Source organism: Streptopelia decaocto (genome assembly GCF_964273445.1).
Source record: "Streptopelia decaocto genome assembly, chromosome: 4".
Taxonomy (NCBI): domain Eukaryota; kingdom Metazoa; phylum Chordata; class Aves; order Columbiformes; family Columbidae; genus Streptopelia; species Streptopelia decaocto.
The window spans coordinates 36,261,561-36,283,664 of record NC_138658.1 but is presented as its reverse complement, the minus strand read 5'-3'; the positions used below and the strand labels follow the sequence as shown (position 1 = coordinate 36,283,664).

Sequence of the window (22,104 nt, the reverse complement as noted above, 5' to 3'; positions counted from 1 at the left end):
AATAAAGCTGTCTAAAGTAGACATCTATTCAAAGAATAATTTTTTTTTTTTTAAATTCATTATTCTGCCTCCCAAGTGGAATTAGAATCCACAGCATCAATCTGATCCCTCTATTCAATAAATACAGTATCTCAAAATATTCAGTGTGCTAAATACCACTATAGCAATGGGACAGCAATTATAGCCATAAGATTTGTGTGCTTGAGGCTGTTTCCAATGTCTTCTGTATATAGAATCCTATAATAGCCGGACTGATATTTGACCAGAATATATTCAAATGATCATTTTTTGGTTTGTCAGATATGCCTTTAAAATAAACTTTATACCTCTTAAAGGATATTGTATTTTGTTGTTAAAACTAACAGTAAAGATGGTTAAAAATAAAATAAAGCTTTTATTATGAGCAGGGATGATGGACTTGTTTAATGCTGTGTTTGTGGTGGCACAGTATTGCAGAGCCCCTAAGGTAGCATCAGCCCATTCTACCTTGCAGAGGAAGCGAAACACTGGTATCACTCCCATGATCTTACCTGGAACTTCCATATGGCTTTATGCTGTGCTCTGTAAATACACCAGCCAACTAAATGCTACTTTAAGTATCTTCATTGTGACCCTTTTATTTTTTTTTATGACTGTGAGAAGTACAGCTTGTAGAGGAGATGGCTAAGAAGGAACATTACTTAAAGAAATGAGTCAAGCCCAGAGGCAGTGTTGGCAGCAGAAAGCAAATGCAGTTTATGTTGTGAGAATATGGATAGGGTGAAAAAGCAAAGCAATCTGTGGGTAAAGGTCTGGAATAGGCTTCCAGCTGAGTTGGTATTTACAAGTTTTTAAAAAGAGCTGGGCTAGTTGTGAATTATTATATTCATATGACATATGGTAACAGGGACAGACCTGATATTAACAGATCCTTCCACTCCTGCTTGATTTACAAAGGTAAGATGGGAATTATTTACAAAATAAGGCCCTCCAGTACCTGTGAGGTCCATAAGTAAATATCAGATAATGAATATCAGAAACACATAACTTTCTTGATTTTAGAAATTACTCCATTAGTTCATTCTACTACTAAAAGCTATTTAAAGTGCATAAAAATCAAAATTCGTATTTAAAAATTTTAGAAACCTATTGAATGAAACTTGCTCAAAGAATCTGAATTTTCTTGAGCATAACTTGGCATGTTGGAGTTTTCTTGGTTTGTTTTTGAAGACTTAAGCAGTGCATAGGCTCTGTGCTGCCCAGATGTCAGCTTTGCTCCAAAAGGAATTAGACAAACAAGCAAAATCAAATTTTAAGAATTTGATGTAAATTATTTTAGAAGGAAATAAACCTTCCTCTGAGTTATGTGCAACTAAACATAATGTCATTATACTGGTGCAGCGGAACTAGAAAGTAAGGGTAGTGCTGAAACAGTCCAGACCTCTTTACAGCTGAGAGTGAAATATAAGATTTAAGCAAACTGGTAATGTAATTTTTATCTTAAAATAATTAGATTTCCACCTGTCTCCAGTCCCAAATAATAAGTGTAAAAGCTTTTCAAGGGATTTGTTTTAATTTTTGGCTTGATTCCAGCCCTCTTAAGAACTGTCTAGCTGACTTCCTGCTTTTAATAGCTACTGAGAGATTCTTGAACTTGTGCAGACCTCCTGAAGGGGGTTACTGGGCCAGCTTAGCTGTTCTTGTTATCCTCTCATAGGTAATGCTTGTGGCAAGGTGACATAAATGTTGTCTTTATGGCATGGGGATGATCTGAGCGCCACTTAAGATCGAGCCAAAGCTCTAGAGTACACAGATACTGAAAGAAGCCATGGTAGAGTTCTGCAGCTGTGATGGGAAAAAAGAAATGGGAACTGGTCACAGAGGATGAATTCAGGAGCCCACACAACTCTAGGGCAACCCTTCATTTGGGGTTTAGTCTGGGGGGATGTTTTTTCACATAGCAGCAGCATGTAGCCCAACAACATGGCTCTGGTGCTGATGTCTGCATCTTTCCTCACTAAGAAGCTGCACAAATGGCTTAAGGTACAACTAATCACTTAAAACTAATCACAGAGGCTGAGTTGGAAAAAAATTATATGCTGAACCACACATCACAGAGTCACAGAATGTTAGGGGTTAGAAGGGACCTGGAAAGATCATCTAGTCCAATCCCCCTGCCGGAGCAGAAACACCTAGTTGAGGTTACACAGGAAGGTGTCCAGGTGGGTTTTTAATGTCTTCAGAGAAGGAGACTCCACAACCCCCATGGGCAGCCTGTTCCAGTGTTCTGTTACCCTCACTGAGAAGAAGTTTCTTCTCAAATTTAAGTGGAATCTCCTGTGTTCCAGTTTGAGCCCATCGCCCCTTGTCCTATCGTTGGTTGTCACCCGGAAGAGCCTGGCTCCATGCTTGTGACACTCACCCTTTGTATATTTATAAACATGAATGAGGTCACCCCTCAGTCTCCTCTTCTCCAAGCTAAAGAGACCCAGCTCCCTCAGCCTTTCCTCATATGGGAGATGGTGTGTTGGAGTTTTCTTGGTGGATCTGCACTGGACTTTCTCCAGCAGTTCCCTGTCCTTCTGGAATGGAGGGGCCCAGAACTGGACACAATATTCCAGATGCGGTCTTACCAGGGTAGAGTAGAGTAGAGGGGGAGGAGAACTTCTCTTGACCTACTAACCACCCTCCTTCTAATTCACCCCAGGATGCCATTGGCCTTCTTGGCCACAAGGGCACAGTGCTGATTCATGGTTATCCTGCTGTCTACAAGGACCCCCCAGGTCCCTTTCCCCTACACTGTTCTCTAACAGGTCGTTCCCCAACTTATACTGGAACCTGTTTTTTTTCCTACCCAGATGCAAGATTCTACACTTGCCCTTGTTATATTTCATTAAATTTTGCCCTGCTCAACTCTCCAGCCTGTCTGGGTCTCACTGTATGGCAGCACAACCTTCTGACGTGTCAGCCACTCCTCCCAGTTTGGTGTCATCAGCAAACTCCCTGACAGCGCACTCTATTCCCTCATCCAAGTCGTTGATGAATGTATTGAATAGTACTGGTCCCAGTACTGACCCTTGAGGCACTCCACTAGATACAGGCCTCCAACTAGACTCTGCCCCATTGACCATGATTTTCTGGCTTCTTTCTTTCAGCCAGTTCACAGTCCACCTCACCACCCGATTGTCCAGACCATGCTTCCTCAGTTTAGCCACAAGGATGGTGTGGGAGACTGTGTCAAATGCTTTACTGAAGTCAAGGTAGACCACATCCACTGCTTTGCCACCATCTGTCCACCTCGTTATGTCCTCATAAAAGTCTGTGAGGTTGGTGAAGCATGGTTGGTGAAGCCATGTTGGCTGCTCTTAATGAGCCTTTTATTCTTGATATGCCTTGAGATGGCACCAAGGATAAGTTGTTCCATCACCTTCCCAGGGATGGAGGTGAGGCTGACTGGTCTATAGTTACCCAAGTCCTCCTTCTTGCCCTTTTTGATGACTGGAGTGACATTTGCTTTCCTCCAGTCCCCAGGCATCTCTCCCGTTACATGACTTAGTAAAGATGATGGATTTTGGCCTAGCAATGACTTCAGCCAGCTCCTTCAGCATCCGCAGGTGCATCCCATCAGGACCCATGGATTTATGGATATCCAGATTGCTTCATTGGTCCCTAACCCAGTCCTCATCAACCAAGGCAGATTCCTCCATTGCTGTGACTTCTTCTGGGGCCTCAGGGGTACGAGGCTCCTCAGGACAGCCTCCGGCAGAGTAGACAGAGACAAAGAAGGCATTCAGTAACTCTGCCTTCTCTGTGAGTTCTGTCACCAGGGCACCCACCTCATTCATTGGTGGGTCTACATTGCCTCTAGTGTTAGTTTTATCTGCCATGTATTTGAAGAAGCTCTTTCTATTGTCCTTGACCCCTCTTGCCAGATTGAATTCTAAGGAGGCCTTAGCTTTCCCAGTTGCCTCCCTACATCCTCTGACAGCGGCCTTACATTCTTCCCAAGTGGCTAGCCCCTCCTTCTGTGATCTGTAAACTCTCCTCTTCCACTTGAGCTTGCCCAGCAGTTCCCTGTTTAACCACGCAGATCTCCTGGCTCCCTTCCGTGACTTCCTATGTGTCGGGATGCTCTAATCTTGAACTTGGTAGAAGCAGTCCCATGTACCTTCTGCTTCTAATGTGTATGTAAAACCAATTCATATTTCTTCACACTGTGTGTAAATGAAATGTTGCTTTTGTAGAAAAAGAAATATGAAATACAAACAATATCTCTCACTGATACTTGTCCTTTCTTTTTCCAACATTAGGCTGCAGTTATTCTGATGTTTCTGCTCTGCCTGGTGGTCACAGGCATAGAAAATCCATTTGAACATAAGGATTGTGCCCAGAAGCTTTAACAATTTAATTTCTGATATGGGCTTGGTTTTCATCTTACTGAGTTTCATTTTGTGGAACTAGCCATAAGGAGCTAGTAATATTTTTGGATTTGTGACACTAACACATCAAGAGGTAAAAAGGGTTACCTGAGTTCCAAAAACTAAATTATTTTCATGCAAAAGCACTATTCTTGAGTCTCAGCTGGTATCCCATTAAAAGCAAAAATGCACATAGAGGTGACTGATGCTTCCAAAAGATCTATGCAAGAGCCATAATGGATATTAAGAACCTTGGATAAAAGTGAAGTGTCAGCAGGTACTTGCTGTATTTATTTATTTATGCCTGTACTATTAATTTTCAAACTGACACCACAAAAACATCTGTGAAAAGTGAGCTAGAAATAATTTTTATTATGGACTCCACGTGTGACTGAATTTGATTTGCTTGTGTAAAAGCCTGGGATGACAGCCATTGCATCTTTTTATTATTTTTGTTACTCTTGCTTAATAGTCATTCTTCCCCTGCATCTGGTGTGTGATCCTGTAGAACTCTTAGGCTTATAACATTTTGTCTCCATTTCATAGTGGTGCTCACAGTGGGATAGTGTTGCATACTGAAAGCTAATGCCCTTATCAGCTAAAGGAAGTTCATAGATTAAGAATGATTTGTATTAAACCCTCTCTCCACAATACTATACCTTGTGAGTGATCCTGAAGAATCACGAAGCCTCAGATTGAAATGGTTTACTGTTAACACCATCAAAATATGTTTTCATTGCGAGTATTGAGCAACTGAGTCTGCAATTTGTAGCAACAACCTTATGAACAAAATGCCACATACTAAATGTGTTTTCCCTCTCTCCTGCTGTTTAAGAATGTGATCAGTTCTGTAGAGATGCAGCCTGCACTTTGGTCTTACCAGGCTCATCAGTTTAACATATTTGAGCTCTTCTAGAAGATCTGATTGCCTTGAAAACCTTTTAAAACATACTTTAATTTTCTCGCTGTTCTGTCAGTCCACTCAACATAGGTTAGCTTAGTGCTCTTTATCACTCAGCACAATGTAAATGCGCTTCACTCCAATTTGAAAGGAATCATCATGGTTGTTTGATTGCATGAAATAAAAACAACATCCTTTCCCATCAGACATTTACAGTAGATCAAAAACAAAATGAAAATTCAAATGTTGAAAGCTGCTTCCTCAAACAGTGACGAAAAGTAGTTGTGAGCGAATGAGAGCTGAAACACTTCAGTCATATTTAGTTCCACAAATAGGTTTTGCTTTTGGTCAGGCTTCCTGTATTTTGTGAGCTTGCAAGTGTTCAACAGTGTGCTATGAACAGCAGCAACAGTTTAATTTTGTAATAATGTGGCAAAGCAGTAAAATATCTGCGATGTATTTCATGGACAAGGATTCCAAACTGTCTAATTTATTTCAACAGGCAAGCAGTCCTACAACAGGAACAGCTCCCAGGAGTCAGTCACGGTTGTCTGTCTGCCCTTCCACTCAGGACATTTGTAGGTATGTGCTGAGAAAAATATGCTCAAATCTGGCTGAAGCTCATTAGTTGTTGTCTTTATTAAATAATATGTAGCTCTTGCTTCTGCTTAACACTATTCATAATTTAGACTTCAGTTTTCATTTGATTTCTGGTTTGGTTCTGTTTTGCTTTTCAGTCTTGTGTTTTTCTGTTAAAATTCATGTTCTCATTTTCTTTTTTTTTTTCTTTTGTGATTTCTCTCCTTCCACCCATCCTTACCACTTCCATCCCTTTCCTTTGCTTACTGCCTTGTCTAGATCTTCTACCTTGCATGATTTTTCAGAAGATGAGCTTGAACATGCAACCCCTGTCATGGTGCTGACCCCTTCTAATAGGGAGTCTGGTAAGAAACAAGTAAAACGAAGGTTTAGGCGGAAAAAAGAGACTGGAGACAATGGTGAGCATACAGAAAAGCAAGGAAAGGGAAAAGACTGTAAATTACATCCTCAGCCAGTGAGATCCAGCTGGAATGCATCTGATTCATCATCATCTTCAGATGAGAGTCAGTGGGCTCAGGCTAGAAGGAAAGCGAGAGAAAAGGCCAGAATGCCCAGGAGGGGGAGAAGGAACAATAGATCATGCACTAACCAGGATGGGTCCTCAAACAATAATGCAGTTGAACTTGTCACCTTGGGGACGATGGGGAAAAAGAAGCAAGAGGTATCTGACCCTGAGAATCCTACTTTAAATCACCGTCGAAGAAGGGTTCCAAGGCTTACAGAATCACAGTCTTCAGCATCATCTCAAGAGGCAAGGATTTCCTCAAGAAAATGTGGGAAAAGAAAAAGCAAAAGCTACTACAGAGATCGGCAGCCTACATCTTTCCTTAGACACAATAAAGATTCAAAGGACTGCTTTGCAGAAGCAGGCTCTGGCAGTGATGCTCCGGCAGTCCCAGCTAATGGAGCACCTGCTGGGGCACAGCCCAGTTGGACTGGTGCCGTTCAGAAGCCTCCAGTGTTGTATGATGACTGGTCTGATGATTTAGAAGTATGCAGGTTAGTCCCTAATAAGAAAGATTTAGCATTCTTAAAAGGAATTTCTCACCACTAGGGGCTGAGTGTCCTCCTCTTGACTGCTCTCTGCCACTGTTTCTCAGTAACAAACTGCTGGGCAGGCCATAAGGAATAACAGAAAAACCTTTGCTACCAAGAAGTTAGCATATGTCGATCTGAAGGCATACTTCTCTTATTTAAAAACAGTAATCCTACAAGGGAACCAAATGTTTTTCTTTGCTCAATTTTTCTTCATGGCAATGGACACAGTGTGTCCTCTGGCAGAGTATTACTGTGTTTTAAATCTCCAGCCAAAGGCAGAGAATGAGGCAGAGTGCCAGTTAGCTCAGTGAAATGGGATATGGAGTTTTTCCTTCTTATATGATCAAATCCAGTTTTCATCCCTCTTTCTCATTTTTCATAAACTTACATGAAATAAATTTATGATTTTGATTCAGTGTCCTCTAGAGCTACCATTACTGCAGCAATCTGATGGACAGTGCCTGCAAAACACCCTCTCCGGTTGTACAGGACTTTGCACAGCTCAATACCTTTACATTGTGAACTTGTAGGGGCTGTTAGTCTGGGGCCCATCATAAGCACAATATAAAGTGTGATTGGGCAGAATAAGTATTAAAATAAGCTTTGGGAAGGAAAAATCAACAACAACAGTTCTCCCTAGTTAAGAAGTTCAGTCTTCAGACAGGCTGATACCCTTAGCATGAATGTATTCCCTTGGAAATGAGAGCAAGCTGGCCACTTCTGAGCAAATGTCTGAATTTGGAGTAGGCAGCTCGGTGGACTTGAGTTACTTAATTTAGTGGTAACTGAAAATGCACCATCCTGTAAATTAGGCAGAACTGAAACAAGTTTTTGGGGGTTTTTTTCTCCTCATACTTGTGAGCCAGCATTGACTCTCATCTATAAAGTTTTTTTTCTCGATATGGTAACACAAAATTTCTCACTTTTCTTCACTGGGAAGAAATTTGCATGGAAATGTAAACAGTCAGAATGAGGAAGTTCACGATTCCACATCATGCAGTTTCACAGCATACTTCAATGTAGGGATGCACTACAAAGATCCTCGTTTTAAAAAGAAAAAATATAACATGTAGGCGTTGTGTTTTATCATAGCGGGAGATACAAGCCATTACTAACGCAGTTAGTGCCGTGCACTCCTTGTTACACTTACAAGCTAAAAATGGACATTTTGGTTGTTTGACTATTGGCTGTCATGATAATTTAATATTCTTCAGAGTAAAGTCCAGCTGTGTTTGTACATCAACTTGTACATCAAGACCATGCCCCTATCTTGGGACCTCTTTTTCCTTACAGAAATGCAAAGAAAGCAGCAGTGGTGTAAATATGTTATATATTTTTGAAACACTTGAAGTAGGTCTACATGGTATGATACAGAGATGTGCACAGATAACTACTTCAACATCTTCTGAGTTGTCTTAAAATTCTGAACCACCAAGCCTGCATGGATTGAAGATCCAGCGTAGTGGGCACAGTACATATATAACAGGACTGTCTAATCATTATTAACTGAATATGAGCTACCAAAAAACTAAAGTAAATTATTTTATTATAAGTTCTTTATACAGGCTTAACTCTACTGTATTTAAAAAAAAAAAAAAAAAAAAAAGATAAATTAAAGTAATTGTCTCATGTAAATAGTCCTAACTGTTGCCTAAATCCACAAACATAGACTTGCTTTCAGATGGAAAGCAGACTCCAGTATTTCATCTGTCTTCTCAATCCATGCAATTTTATTATAACTATTCAGACACTCTTTGCAAGATTTGGAGTTTGGTTCAAGTATGCACCTTTTGGATGTGCTTACAAACTTTTCAGCGAGACTCTTGTTTAGTTGGGGAAGGTTGAAAACTTTTTATAGGTATGTGTTCCTGGGTGCACCGTCAGTGTAGGCACTCTTTGACCAACCAGAGTTATACTCACCATGGCTGATAACTTGGCCTGTTGTGCAAAATTGGTCAATACAGTCATAATTGCATTTACCTTCATGTCGTGGGTAATGATGTATTTTTTGTTGTCATTACTAGGTGTATCGTACTGATGATAATATATCATGTTAAAGCATGTTAATTTTTAATAGCTGGTAAATTTTGTTAATCAATTTGCAGACAGTTGAAGAAAAAGGAAAACATGTTTTTACTACCAATACAGTAAAGACTACAGTTTCTGTTTTTCAGGGCAGGTCCATGCACTTAATTGACTCATGATCTGTGGCCTGTTTTTATTCACATTCACAGTCTTGCTTCTGAAACAAACAAACAAAAATTTAAATTTCAATGTTGATGTGCATATATACAGTAAACATTTTTCTGCATGAGAAAAAGGTTTTGGTGTTTTTTTTTTTTTTTGTGATGCTTATTCTAAAACTGGAATTAACATGACTGGTTGCTATGTGAAAAATTTGTTTTCCTGAGACATTTTTTCAGGCTTTTCATCCTAGGTATTCATGTCTTCTAGTTGATGTGACAAAACTGGCTGAGTGGCTCTCAACTAGATGACATTGTATGGAAATAGCAGAGGAACAGGGTTCTTGAACATCTACTGGTGCCAGTAACTCTAAGTGTTTGAGTAGGCTTTTTTTTTTCTTTACTTCCTCATTATTTACTGGCTATGAAACACATTTATATACGCACATAAGGCTATAAGCAGTTTCCTCAATGTGCGTTTATTAATAGCTGAGCAGAAATGTGACGGGATGCACCCATTTTAGCATAAGCGCATTAGTCATACAGATAAAGTACAGTACCATGGCACACTATATACTTCAGCTAGTCTAAGGCAGGACTCTTGGTCACTTCAAGTGAGACATTTCACCTTCCAATGTCACTTTTCTCTGTTTCCAAAATGACAAAATAATGACATGGCACCAACGATGATCTTTACAATTTCTTCCCTGAACACATTCCTTTCTTCTGAACTCTGTTAGAAGGCAAGGTTTCAGTTTCTGGGACTAAGGACTACTATATAAGTTAGTTCTGACCACAGTGAGTTGTTTTGGCACCTGTCTGAGATTTTCCTCCCAATTTCAAAGCAATGTGATTTCAAATTGGGTCCATCTTTTTGAAATACACTGTACTTTATTGTGGAATTTGCCATGTGGCTTGAGACGCAGCCTCAGAAATAGCTTTCTTTGGTCTGCGCGTGGGTAATCTTACTGAAAGGAAAAGCTGTGTGTGGGCTGTGATAAAGTGAATAGATTGTGAGGATTTAGTCCCATGGATTTTCCATAGGAATTACTAAGGAAAGAAAAAGAGTTAGTTGATATTGCAACTAGTATATCATAAGTGCTCTGTGTTCTGATTCTGAATTAATATGATGGTATTTTTATTACTTATGATGGGAGAATTGAAAGATATTTTGTGTTTGACTAGTTATGCTTTTGGTGTAAAATCTTTTTTGTAGCACTGATGCAGTCATTTCAGCAATAACACTGAACTGTGTTTCTGTAAGCTGATAAAAACCACACACACTTAAATAAGATGAAATTTCTCACTATGAAAAAAATGCATATTGGAAGTAGAGTTTTTATTTTGTTGAACTCCATGAATGAATCTATGTACAGTCAGGAAAAGTAAGGCCCTCATTTGAGGAGTAAATACAAGAGTAGAGCATGCCAGAAGGCTGGTAAGAATGGGGAGAAGTAGTAAGGGAGATGATGAAGTTGATTCATGAAATCTGCAGAATCTACTTCAAGGCATAATTTTTCAAGATCAGCTTTAAAAGCTAGTATATTAATTAAAAGTCCATTATAAACTTAGGAAAAGACTAATACGGTTATTACTATGTGTTAATACAATCATGGAAAGGAAGAAATAGTGTACTTTGCACTTGAGAAGAGGCAAAATTATTATGTAGTTTCTCTCTGTGAAATCAAGTGTTGTAACAGGGGTTTTATTTTCATAATATAATAATATTATAGCAGGACCTGAAAAAGTAGCATCTTGCTTGAAAATACTTACATCCTGAAGTATTCATGTAGTACAGTGCTCACAAAATCAGCAGACAGACAGAAAGCCTCTTGTGAGTAAATAAGTCCTCATGGACTTGAGGAAAAAGGAGAAAGGTGAACAGAAAATAGATATATAGGCTCAAATACTACCATTGAAATTTAACATTCATTTGAAATATTTATACTGAAACCGTGAAGTTGGATCCAGTAAATAATTTAAACAGTAGTGCAGAATACATAGACTCGAAATATAATACCATCCAGAGCCCTCCAAAATCACCAAAAGCTGGAGGATGCCGGACTACACTGATGACGGGTTTTAACCTGTTTGTCCCTGGGATGTTAGTGCCTTCCTTGGGGTCTCCGGTTGATACTTTCCTTCGTTAGGAGCCAAATCTCTGAATCTCCTCCTGCATGTTGGTTCCTCACCCCTTCCTTTTAAAGAATTGCAACTGCTGCTTACCTTCCTGTTTAAAGCCTTCTTTTTGCAAGGTGACTTTCTGATAGGAATCTCCTGCTTTTTGAGGAATCTCCTCCCCTGTATGATGGTCTAGTGGTTCATCAGTCTTTGAAGCAGTATGAAATTCTGGTTAATTCTATTCTCTGTCTGATGGTTCAAAGCCCCATCTGTCACCTCTTCAGCCATCTGGTTATGCAGTCTCTTTTGGAAGCTCTCCATGATCCAGAAGGATGCAAGGAAATTAAACAAGGCAAGCTGGTTGTGTTTGTTGTGGCTAGGGTCACTCAACTGGGCGAGAACAGAGTCCTGGTTTCTGCCTCTTTCTCTCAAAACCTCTTATTATTTTTAATGCAAATATGTGAAATGGTGCCGCTTCCTTATAGAAGGATTGGGTAAGGGAAGACCTTTGGTTTTAAGAGTCCCATTATTAAATACTTAGAGATTGCATTTGTTCTGAAAGGAATACAGTTACTTAAAGCTTTGACTTCCACTATGTGGGTAGGAAGAAATATAAATCTTTTTTTAAGATGCAGTCCCTAGTTCTTTGAACTGTGCTCAGTGCACCAAATCTTGTCTGACATGTATCTCGAGTTGCTCTGACAGTGCATGTGAGGCAGGAGTTACTCGTAACTACTTAGATGGTTAGTTATCCTATTTATCACCTTTAATAGAAGATTAATACAAGGACAGAAAATGTTGACAAAAGAAAAGATTTAATGTGTTGTTCCTAATGGTGTTTGCTCTTTGGTCTCTTGCAAATTCTGATCATGTTTGCACAAATCAAGAGAAAGCTTTATCTTGACCATTATGAAATTCTACTGGTGTGGTGCAACATTTTGAAAATGTTTTTTTCTCTGGTCAGACAAAGGCCTGACTGTGTAATACAATAGAAGGACAGGAGTGACAGGGAAGAGGTACACAAATTGATTACACTCAATATGTGCTTCATTCACACTGTGTTTAAATGGAGAGAAAGACCAATTTGTCATTTAGATTACTTTATGATTTAACAGTGGAAAGAATGGAAATGAGATTAAAAAAAAAAAAAAGCCTGCAAAATGAAAGCAAGGGAAACACGGCATGCTGTAGCCTATTGCGGGGTGAACATATTTAGTGAATTTAACTTTTTTATTTCCAAGTGATAAATTGTTCAGGAGCAGTATTTGATATTTTTTTCATTTCTGTTTATGAATGAGTTAATTATTTGCTGTGAGTTGTTCATAAAGTTGTTTGCTTTAATTTTATGTTCTAACTATCTAAAAGCACTGTAAGCACTTTAGAAATTGGCAGAAAGAGAAAATGACCTTTTTTGGACAGGAGAACAGTTTTCTTAAGATTATCAGACAGTAAGGACAGCAATTTCGTACATCGTTTTGCAAGCCTGTGGAATTGTTTCCTTTTGGTCCAATTAAGATAACCTAGGAGCTCATGTTGTTTCATTCTGGCAGCTAATAATCCTCACAGCCAAGAATCAAAGCCAAGAATTCAGTTGGTCCAACATTTTACAACTATGCTGTTTCTCCCTGACTAAGCTCCCTTTAGTAACCACGAGATACAGCAATGAGATGAACCCCCTGAACAGAGTAAGAATTTAAATTTGAATAATCATTTAGTCCAGGTATGCTTTCCAGTGAAGGTCAAGATTTTAACTTCCTTTTCAATCTCTGGTCTCCAAAACCAATATTTTTGGAATAGGCATTATTTTCCTTGAGCATGTCTATACAGAGAAGATATTTCCCTCTTTTATTATGGAGATTTGTTAAAAGTTTGAAATCATTTGTCTTCCACTGGTACACTTCCATACTGTCATTTTCCTGAGGAGGGGGATAAGGCATCTGCGTTAGTTTACTATCGTGCTCTAGTTCACAGCACATAGAAATTAGATCACAGGGGCAGTAAACATATCACAGGCAGTAGCCCCTCCTAATTTTGTCAGTGAAGTGGTCTCCATTGGTGCCTGCATTCAGATAAGGAGCCTGTATTTGAAGCACATCTGATCACCTTTACTTTTGCCACTATCCAGACCACACTGAGAATCGCTCTCAGGGTTCTCTAACTATATTCCCTTTGACTGAAAGTCAACTGAAAGGTGCGTGCCTGGTCCAACCTCAAGCCACTATTGCATCAAAGCAACCAGCACTATGTCCCTGGTGCTGGGCCATCTTGTCTAGACTGTGCCTTTTTTGAGAAAGGCTGGACCAGATGATCCTTGTGATCCTTTCCAACCTGGTATTCTATGATTCTGTGATGTCAGCTTTTTAGCACTAGCTGTTTTTTTCAACAGATTTGGTACACTTTCACTGCAATGTTAGTTAGCATAGACATAGCACCCAGGACTATTAGAGAACAGTACAGGTTTTACATACTTACGTCATTTATAGCCCTTAAACATTATCATACATCATCATGAGTATGCCTATGCCCCCACATACAATCCTATTTTTGAAAACCTCAGAGGCATTCCCCTAGGTTATATATTTGTTAATGAGAGTAAAATTTGAACTGTTTTATTTTTAAGGAAGACTATAAAAGCTGTCTGCACTACCTGCCTGTAACAAAACCCTGTCTATATGGAATGACCAAAGATGCTTGAAAATGTTATTATGTACTGAGATACTGTGCCAGTCTCAAATAGGAGATCCACTGAAAATATTCTGGTGGTGCAGAATTTCTGCAAACGCTTTTCCACCTGTGCAGTTCCTATTGACAAGGCACCTGTGTAGCTTGAAGCACAAGCAGGAACATGCTAATTCATTCTTATCCTTGATGACCTTCCTTTAGCAGTAGCCACTTAAGGAAATCAGCAGTTCAGATACCGTCACAGAGGAGCACTTGCCAACTGGGTAAGGGCAGAGCACTAAGTTTCACAATGCACACAAGCATCCTGCAGAATAAGTGCATTTTATACTTCACTGCAGTGGCATAGAAGTCAGCCTGTTTTCTTAATTACAGAAAACTAAAGTGAGTTAGTGAAAGACAGGTTAGGATTACTGCTGGCTTTCCAATGATAGTTAAGATTAGCAGCTATCCTCTTTAATGAGAGTAAAATTTCCTGTGAAGGAAACGCTACAAACCTGTTGGAATCTACCTGTATCTCTTGCAGTAAGCAGCTCAGATGGTCACTAATCATCTAGATGGTCATTTTGTTTGCTGTCAGGAAAACCTGAAAATTTTCCATGTGAACTCCTTGCTCCATGCTGATTTTAGTTGACCTTTTGAACTGACCTTTTTGTTAAAAAAAAAAAAAAAAAAAAGACAAAAAGACAAAAAAGTAAACTTCGTTTGATGAGAAGTGAAGTACAGTCATGCAGGATAGCTCTTGCCATTTTTCTGAAAATCAGCCTGAATCCAGTTAGCGTATGAATGTCTACAAACTGTAGCCATCTTGTTTCATACTTCCCTTCCTGTCTTCTTATTTTTGCAATGAACAGGACCAGGCGAAACGAGGGAAGACAATTCATAGTAATGGAATTAAAGATGCTGCAACAAAACCAAATTCTGAAGTTGCCTCTCTTCTGAGTGCTTAGTTTAGCAGCATCTTTTAATTTTAATCCAATAAGAAACATCTCTCATTTATATGAATATGGTGTCAATATGCCCTTCAGTGAAGTACATGGTATACCTGAAACTACTAGCAACTTTGCGTACTCATTTTGCATAGGCATTATGGTACAGAGTTTAATATGTCACATACAATTGCTCAGTGAAGCATTGCATTATTATTAGGATCTCAGCATCATTTGAATGTGCCTTGAATGCAATTAATATTTTGAACAAAAAGAAATACTGAAAGATAATTCTAAAATATTCTCAGTAAACTCCTCTAACTTTCCATTCTACATAAATCTTTCTCTAAACATTTTCTAAATTGAAGTATTCTGTTTCTGTTTAAGAATTGGGTCTTATGTAGGGAACATACAAGAAATCTGCAACAGTTTTAATAGGAATTATGCAAAATCTTTCAAAACCACAAATTTTGTTTTCAGTTTAGCATTTTTTATTTTTTTCCTGAAAAGTGTTATATATTTTTTTTCTAATTTATTGCATTATAAGTGAACCTGCTATTTAATAACATCCTTCAAATAATTTTTATGGATTTTTGTCTGATATATGAACAGTGCTGGCATTAATTTCTCTGTTTGGTACATATGTGTGTTGAAGGTTGTAGAAACACTTCTACGCTAGAGAAATATGGGCTGGGTAATTAAAATACTGTCATATAAAGCAAAAATTTAAGCATAAGAATGACTGCACTGTTATAATATTATTTCATAAAGATGCACAATGAGATTTCTTTAAAAAAATATTCTATGATCTCAATGTGTAGGGATATGTCTGTATATTCTGCACACATACACAAAAAATGTGCATATCTGAATCAGAAGATCATCTAATAGCTTGTATATGCTGCATTGTCTGGTGTACACATGATTTGTAGAGCAAAAGCTCCTTTGGAGCCTGGTACTCATCTTTTCCCTAGACAAGCAATGTCCTGTTCACAGGCTGGTATCTTAAAGAATTAAGCTGTCAAACCTAAAAAAAAAAAAAACCAAAACAGGCTCAATTTATGACTATAAAGGGTTTCTAACCAAAAGGATTTGGTCAAATAGCTGACTTTCCTCCCCTCTGTTTCGGAATAGTCAAAAGTATTGCTCTATAATGAAGGCCATTTATCTGCCTTAAAGGACTAGAAGGCTGAGAAAAGCTGAGTATGTAAATTCTGTAGGTGTGTCTGAACAGCTGAAACTGCAACTATTAACTGTGATCAGCGCTGCACTACACTTTGCACTACACTTTATATATAGATCAGTATAGATTTTACAATTTGTTTTGTTTTGCTTTATAGTGGAGAGTGGGGTTTGGTTGTTGTTTTTATTTTTTTTTTTTCATTTAACTCATTTCTAAAGTATGTAAGCAAATTTTAATCTTGGGATAAGATCAGTCCTGTAAAGAATCATTCTGATGGGTGAAAATTTTAAGCAGTTATGATCATGTAAAAATAGGAAACTAGAATGTAAGTTCTATGCCTCCAACTTGGTTTAGATACCACTTAGGTAAGTCTGTGCTTTCTGTCTCAGTTCCATTTGAACAACATATTTTTCAAAACCATTGTCTACAGCTTTTTTTCTGTAATTTGTGATAATGATGATCTACATGATAGATAAATACAGCAAAGGGCACAGATGTACAGAATTCTGATTCAGTACTCATGGCTAAGCAAGATGTTATAAGTTATTTGGCCCAAGTCTTTAAAAGATATTTAAGGTGTTAGCTAACAGTCTATTTCAATGGCTCTCAGGCACCCACATATCTTTAAAGACTGTGATAGTGAGTTTAGGTAGCACAAATTTATTTTAAGGTAATTTCATCTGGCTAAACAAATAACAAAGAGCTAAAATGCACCAAAGAACATTCAAGCTAATGGAAAACATGCCTTTGGTTATTTTCTCTGGACTTTAATTCCATTTGAAGTTAATTTTTATTCTCATTACATATTTCATTATTAGAAAGCTAGAAGAGGCCATTTAGATTATTCTGTTGGAGCTTCTGTATAATAAAGGTTCTTAATGTCACCCTGTTATTTATGCATTTAGCTGTAACTTCAGTACAATGAAAGAATAAATAGAATGTATAATTCATATAGAGGTTTTCTGTAGAAGTGTTTCTACTGAAGAATGTTTCTATTAATTTCAAATTTGCAATGTCACTTTATTTGAAGATCCCAGTGGAGTTTTAGTCTTGTATTTTAGCTCTTAAAATAATTTTAAACAATTATGGCAGTAGTAGGAAAAAGGCTCTTGGGTACCTAGCTTAGCTGTCTAATTTCTAAATAGTTTAAATGTTAAGCCTGTAAAATAAATTGTGTATAGCTTGAATTTAAATGAACAAGAATGATACTTTTCCTTTGGGTAAGAGCTTTAATTTTAAAATAAAATGATGTTTTTTATGTAACTCTCAGCTGGGACTGCATTTGTTAGCAAAATACCTATTCGGTGTTTTGAAAATTTAGTTCTGCTTAAGCTACAGGCTGAATAAGAAGTCAGCATACAGCCAGTTTCCATTTAAGAACTAAGCCACTGATGCACCTAGCTTGGCTGGGTTACTAAAAAAAAAAGACTGTAAATAGAGTTCTTGTAAAATATGTCTCAAAAAACAAATGTGTGCAAGATGGACATTGTGGGTATTTTCTTCTCCCCTCCATTCCCACGGGGTACAAGATACTGTGTGGGCACCACTACAGACACTGAAATCTGGCTTTTGTGTACCGGGTTTCCACAGAAGCTTTTTTTGTTTCTCTCTCTAAATATCCATCAAAGTAGCTTTGTTCTGCTTTCCCATTATTGTAGATTCATTTTCTTATGGCTCTAGGCTACACCACAGAAGAATAGTGAAGCAGCTGGTTTTGTTCCATAGATGTTTTACTTAGGTGTTGATATTTCCTCCTCCCCTTGCTTGTGGATTTAGCAGCCTTGGTGCTGGGCTGTAGCCAGTCTGTCACAGGGTGTCTTTGCCAGGCTGTTTCCTGATGTCTGCCAGGTGCTCCTGTGCTGTGAAGGTGGTCACCTTCTTCCCTTCCCTGACTAGCAGGAAGACAACCTCATTGCAAGGCGCTTCCCAGCCCCTTTGCTACCCCAGGAGTGGTGTCGCCACAGCTTTCTGCAGAAAGGGGCAAGTTATTCCTCAGACATGTTCAGACTCCTCTGAACACATCCATCTGAGGGTGACTTTCCCAAGTACTAAGTTTCTAAACTCTAAGTTTCCTTTGTGTGACACCAGGATCTGTGCTGTTGTTGCTACTTCTCTATTTCAAAATAATATTTCCCAAGCTTCAGCTTTTTCTTTTTTTTTTTTTTTCCTTACACACCAGTTTGATTCTTGGGACATTCATTAGGGCTTGGACACTTTATAGTGGTTCTCTGAGGTGGGAATGGGAGTGAGTTACTCTTCAGTGAGGTGAGCATCCATCACTTCAGGTGTTCAGTTAAGCCTCTGCTCACCAAAGAGCTTCCTCTGCCCTCACAGAGATGCTTGCCACTAAAGCTAGTGTTGGTTTCGATGGGTGAAAGTTTTCCAGGAGTCTGGAAGAGGGGAAGATCATCCAGACATTGGGACTTGTGTCACAGATGAGCACCATCAGGTTGTGATGTTAGGACACTGATCATTTCATGCAAAACCACAACATGAAAAGCTCTGTATCCCATTACAAGGTAACAACAGTTCTGGTACCAGCCTCTGCCTTAGGGTCTGCTTGCAGCTGTAGTTTTTGTTTTCCCAGATAACACAGCTATCTGCTTCAAAGGGACAGTGAAGAATGAAAAAGAGGAAGGACCATTACTTTTTAACACCTGCCTCCTAAAAAGTGTGTGCACGAGTGTGTGCACTGTGACATATCCACTACTCCAGAGTACTCAAAACTGTTTTCTTATTCTTTTAACCATGTAACTGCAAAAAGGTATCATAGGAACTTTTTGTACTTTTCATACTGGATCTTTCCAGTTTAGGGATAGATTCTGCTAAGTTTGTGTATCTTATTGGCCATACCAACAGATCAGAACTATTCAGCTCTAAGAGCGAGCCCTGGTATTTGTCTTAAAGGTTTTGCTGTGCATAAAAGGGAGAAACAGTCTTATTTCTATTGATTCACCTTCTGACCACATAGCAAATTCAAAGAGAAATAACTAAGTGAAGAGAAATTACTAAGTGGCAGAAGGGAACTAGGAATATGTTCCTGGGCCTCAATCTGAAAGGTCATGTAACTTGCGTCTTATGAATGTCAAGTCTGAAAATGAAAAAGAAGTGTAGATAAACTGGTGCCTTTGCATCGCTGGTTGGCAAGTTCCCTCACTAGCTTTTGCTGTCCTTCCTGTCAGGATCTGTCACTGTGAGGGAGATGATGAAAGTCCCCTCATCACGCCGTGTCGCTGCACAGGGACCCTGCGCTTTGTCCATCAGGCCTGCCTGCACCAGTGGATTAAGAGCTCAGACACACGCTGCTGTGAACTCTGCAAGTACGACTTTATAATGGAGACCAAGCTCAAACCTCTTCGGAAGGTATGGTGCTTTTGTATCTCATTATCCTCAAGTGCCAAATGGCCAGAATGGCTGTGCAAAATACTGGTACAATTAAAGAAGCATCTGCCTGTCCAAAATGGCTTTCTATTTGCTGTTGTTAAATCAGTCCCACTGATTTTATTGCTACATGTAAGTTAGTTAATTGGCAGCAGCAGGGGATTTTGACTAAAGACTCACCACACATGCAATCTAAATGCACAAATAATAGGTTTGTGTATTTAGAAGTTTTATCTTCAGCTTTTTGTTATTGACCTGCTTATTTTTAAGCCACAAAGGAAGCTTATTGATCATGTTTTGGTCCTGAATAACACAGGCTGGATCACCCAGTAATTTTTACATTGAGACCATAGCTTCTATTTGAGAACAATGCTTACACCAATGTGGAGACAGCAATTATGAAAAAACATTCAATCAATTTAGCTACATCTGTTCTAACTGTTACACTTGTGGGCAAATTAATCATTCATACATTAAGATTAGTTAATGGAATCCAAACTAGAGGGCGACCTTGCATCCTGAAAGTCAAATGTATGTTATCTGGGCTCATGTTTTCCAGGATAAATCAATTTAATAGTACATGGGTTGTCAGTATAGGGAAGGTGAAAAGTTTGTTAAACATATGTGGGCTTTGCTTTCTTTGGAACGAGTAATTTCTAATTTTTCTCTAAATTTCTCTCATCATTTTTGGGTTTTGTTGCACCCTTCAAGTTTGAGACAACCTAGAACAGGGCAAGCTTTGCTTTAAACTAAATTTCAGTATGAGCGACCTTGAAAAACATGTAGAAACTATTAGCTTATAAGTGGTGTATGCATATGTAGTAGTGTTTTTATGGCAAAAGACCTTTTGTTTTTGTCAGCCTTGCAGAGGTAGCAGTGATTCAGAGAAAGAAGAGCAAATGAAATTCCTTCTCATTTCCCATCAGATAAATTATCTAGTAAGTCCTTGATGATAAACCACTTTTAAAAAGAGAATTGGGATTGATTTGACACCAAAGCTTGTGATAAGAAAGGACAGTTCTCAAGTGCCAGGTAGACCTTGCCAAGTAGATCGGAAATTGAAACAGAAGTAAATAAAAAACTGATGCCTAGAAACTGAATTATATTGACTTAGTTTTTAGTAATTCCAGATAAATTTTAGCTAATGTGACAGGAAGGAGATAATTGTATAAAATCCCCTGCCTGTAGCATATCTTTTGGGGTTTTTTTCTGTGTGTTTCTATTCTCAACACACCTTGCTTTAAGCTGTCATCTAACAAATACATTGGCAACAGCCGCATTCCCCAAGAGAATATACAGATATCAGTATTTTTAACAAAAACCTTTTCTTGATTGTGTTATCTAATAGTGTCTTTAAAAAACTTTAAATAAAATTTGTAGCATCCAAAGCAAAAAGAAGTGAAATACGTGAATTGCTGTCAGTATCAGAATTAGGCACTTTTACGTGTGTATCTCATCATTGCTGCCCCCCATTTTTTTCTTGTAATTGAAAAAAAAAAAATTATGGAATACTGGCAGATATACAGTGGTAATGTAATTCTTCTAAATCTGTCTGTTCTTAATTGTATGATTACCACCTTATTTATCTTATCATTGGTTCTCAAGTAACTATTTGATTTCTGACATAGCACAGATGAGCCTCTTCTTTCAGACAGGGTACTTTGTTTCTGCTTAAAGCAGTACTCAAATATAATTTATCTGCCCAACAGTGAATGCTGGCAATATTCTCCCCTTCAAATGCAGTACAACAAATATTTGTCTGTATAGTATGGACCCAACATCTAACTACAGATCCCTTTTTTATAATTTACACCCATTTCACAAACCAATGCCAAAGTTTCCAAATGTTTCAAAATGAAAATTAGTTATCCTTTTTTGCAATTACATTCAACCATTACACCCTTTTATATGTTATATTAATCTAAATATATCATCCCTAGTAAGTGTATGCATTATCATCACCATCATTCACAAATTTATGACACTCTAAACAGTTTATGAGAAGCTGTTTTGTAAGCCAAACATTTTGACAGCTGTAGCAAAGACAAGGTAAGGGAGGAACGAGTGATCATCACAAGACCTATTGGGTAAGTACAGCTGACTGATAACTTTGCACCAAAACTTCTTTTGTAAAAATCACTCAAAGTGCTATTTTGTAAAAACCTATATATTTTGCAAAAGTGGAAAGTTCAGATGAAACAATGTCATTTTTCTTGCAAGACTTTAGAGAGGCCAGAACCTCAGCTGTGGGGCAATCCCTAGGAGTCGAGGTTTTCAGCAGATGGCATCAAGACTTGTTACCAGAGACCAAAGCACTGTGGGACAGGCAGCACCTAAAGCTGAAGATCTCCACAATCCTGTCTGCTTGATGCAGGATCTGAAAGCACTATAGACTCTAGGGTTTCCAGACCGTCATGAGAACTTTAGGTTTTGCTAAAGCCTGGCTGTATACTACACCCTGAGATCCTTCAGTCTCCAACCTGGCATCAGTAAATTAAAATTTCCCAGATCTCTGGAATTCTCTAGTCATAATGACAAGCACATTATGAGAAGTAGCAGTTATATCTGAAAACAATGCAATTCTTGTCAGCTTTACCGTATGCTGAACAGAAACAGCAAAATTGACAAAAAAATAATTTATTTTGCTAATAAACTTTTATGAATTCTGAATTCATTTCAGTGTTTCCTAAAT

At 38.3% G+C, this 22,104-nt stretch overlaps 1 protein-coding gene across 6 annotated transcripts in view; it reads left to right on the top strand.

Annotated features, from left to right (window-relative positions):
- The window catches only part of MARCHF1 (membrane associated ring-CH-type finger 1), a 231,833-nt gene that overhangs the window by 195,149 nt on the left and 14,580 nt on the right, over positions 1 to 22,104 (top strand). For 3 of the 6 annotated variants that reach the window (XM_082050949.1, XM_082050946.1, XM_082050947.1), the window contains 3 exons: positions 5,801 to 5,880; positions 6,157 to 6,897; positions 19,214 to 19,394. In XM_082050949.1, coding sequence (XP_081907075.1) covers positions 6,212 to 6,897; positions 19,214 to 19,394 — 867 coding nt within the window. In that variant the 5' untranslated portion in view covers positions 5,801 to 5,880; positions 6,157 to 6,211. Of the gene's footprint in view, positions 1 to 5,684; positions 5,881 to 6,156; positions 6,898 to 19,213; positions 19,395 to 22,104 lie in introns of those variants that run through there. The other 3 variants (XM_082050950.1, XM_082050951.1, XM_082050948.1) reach the window with 2 other exon arrangements.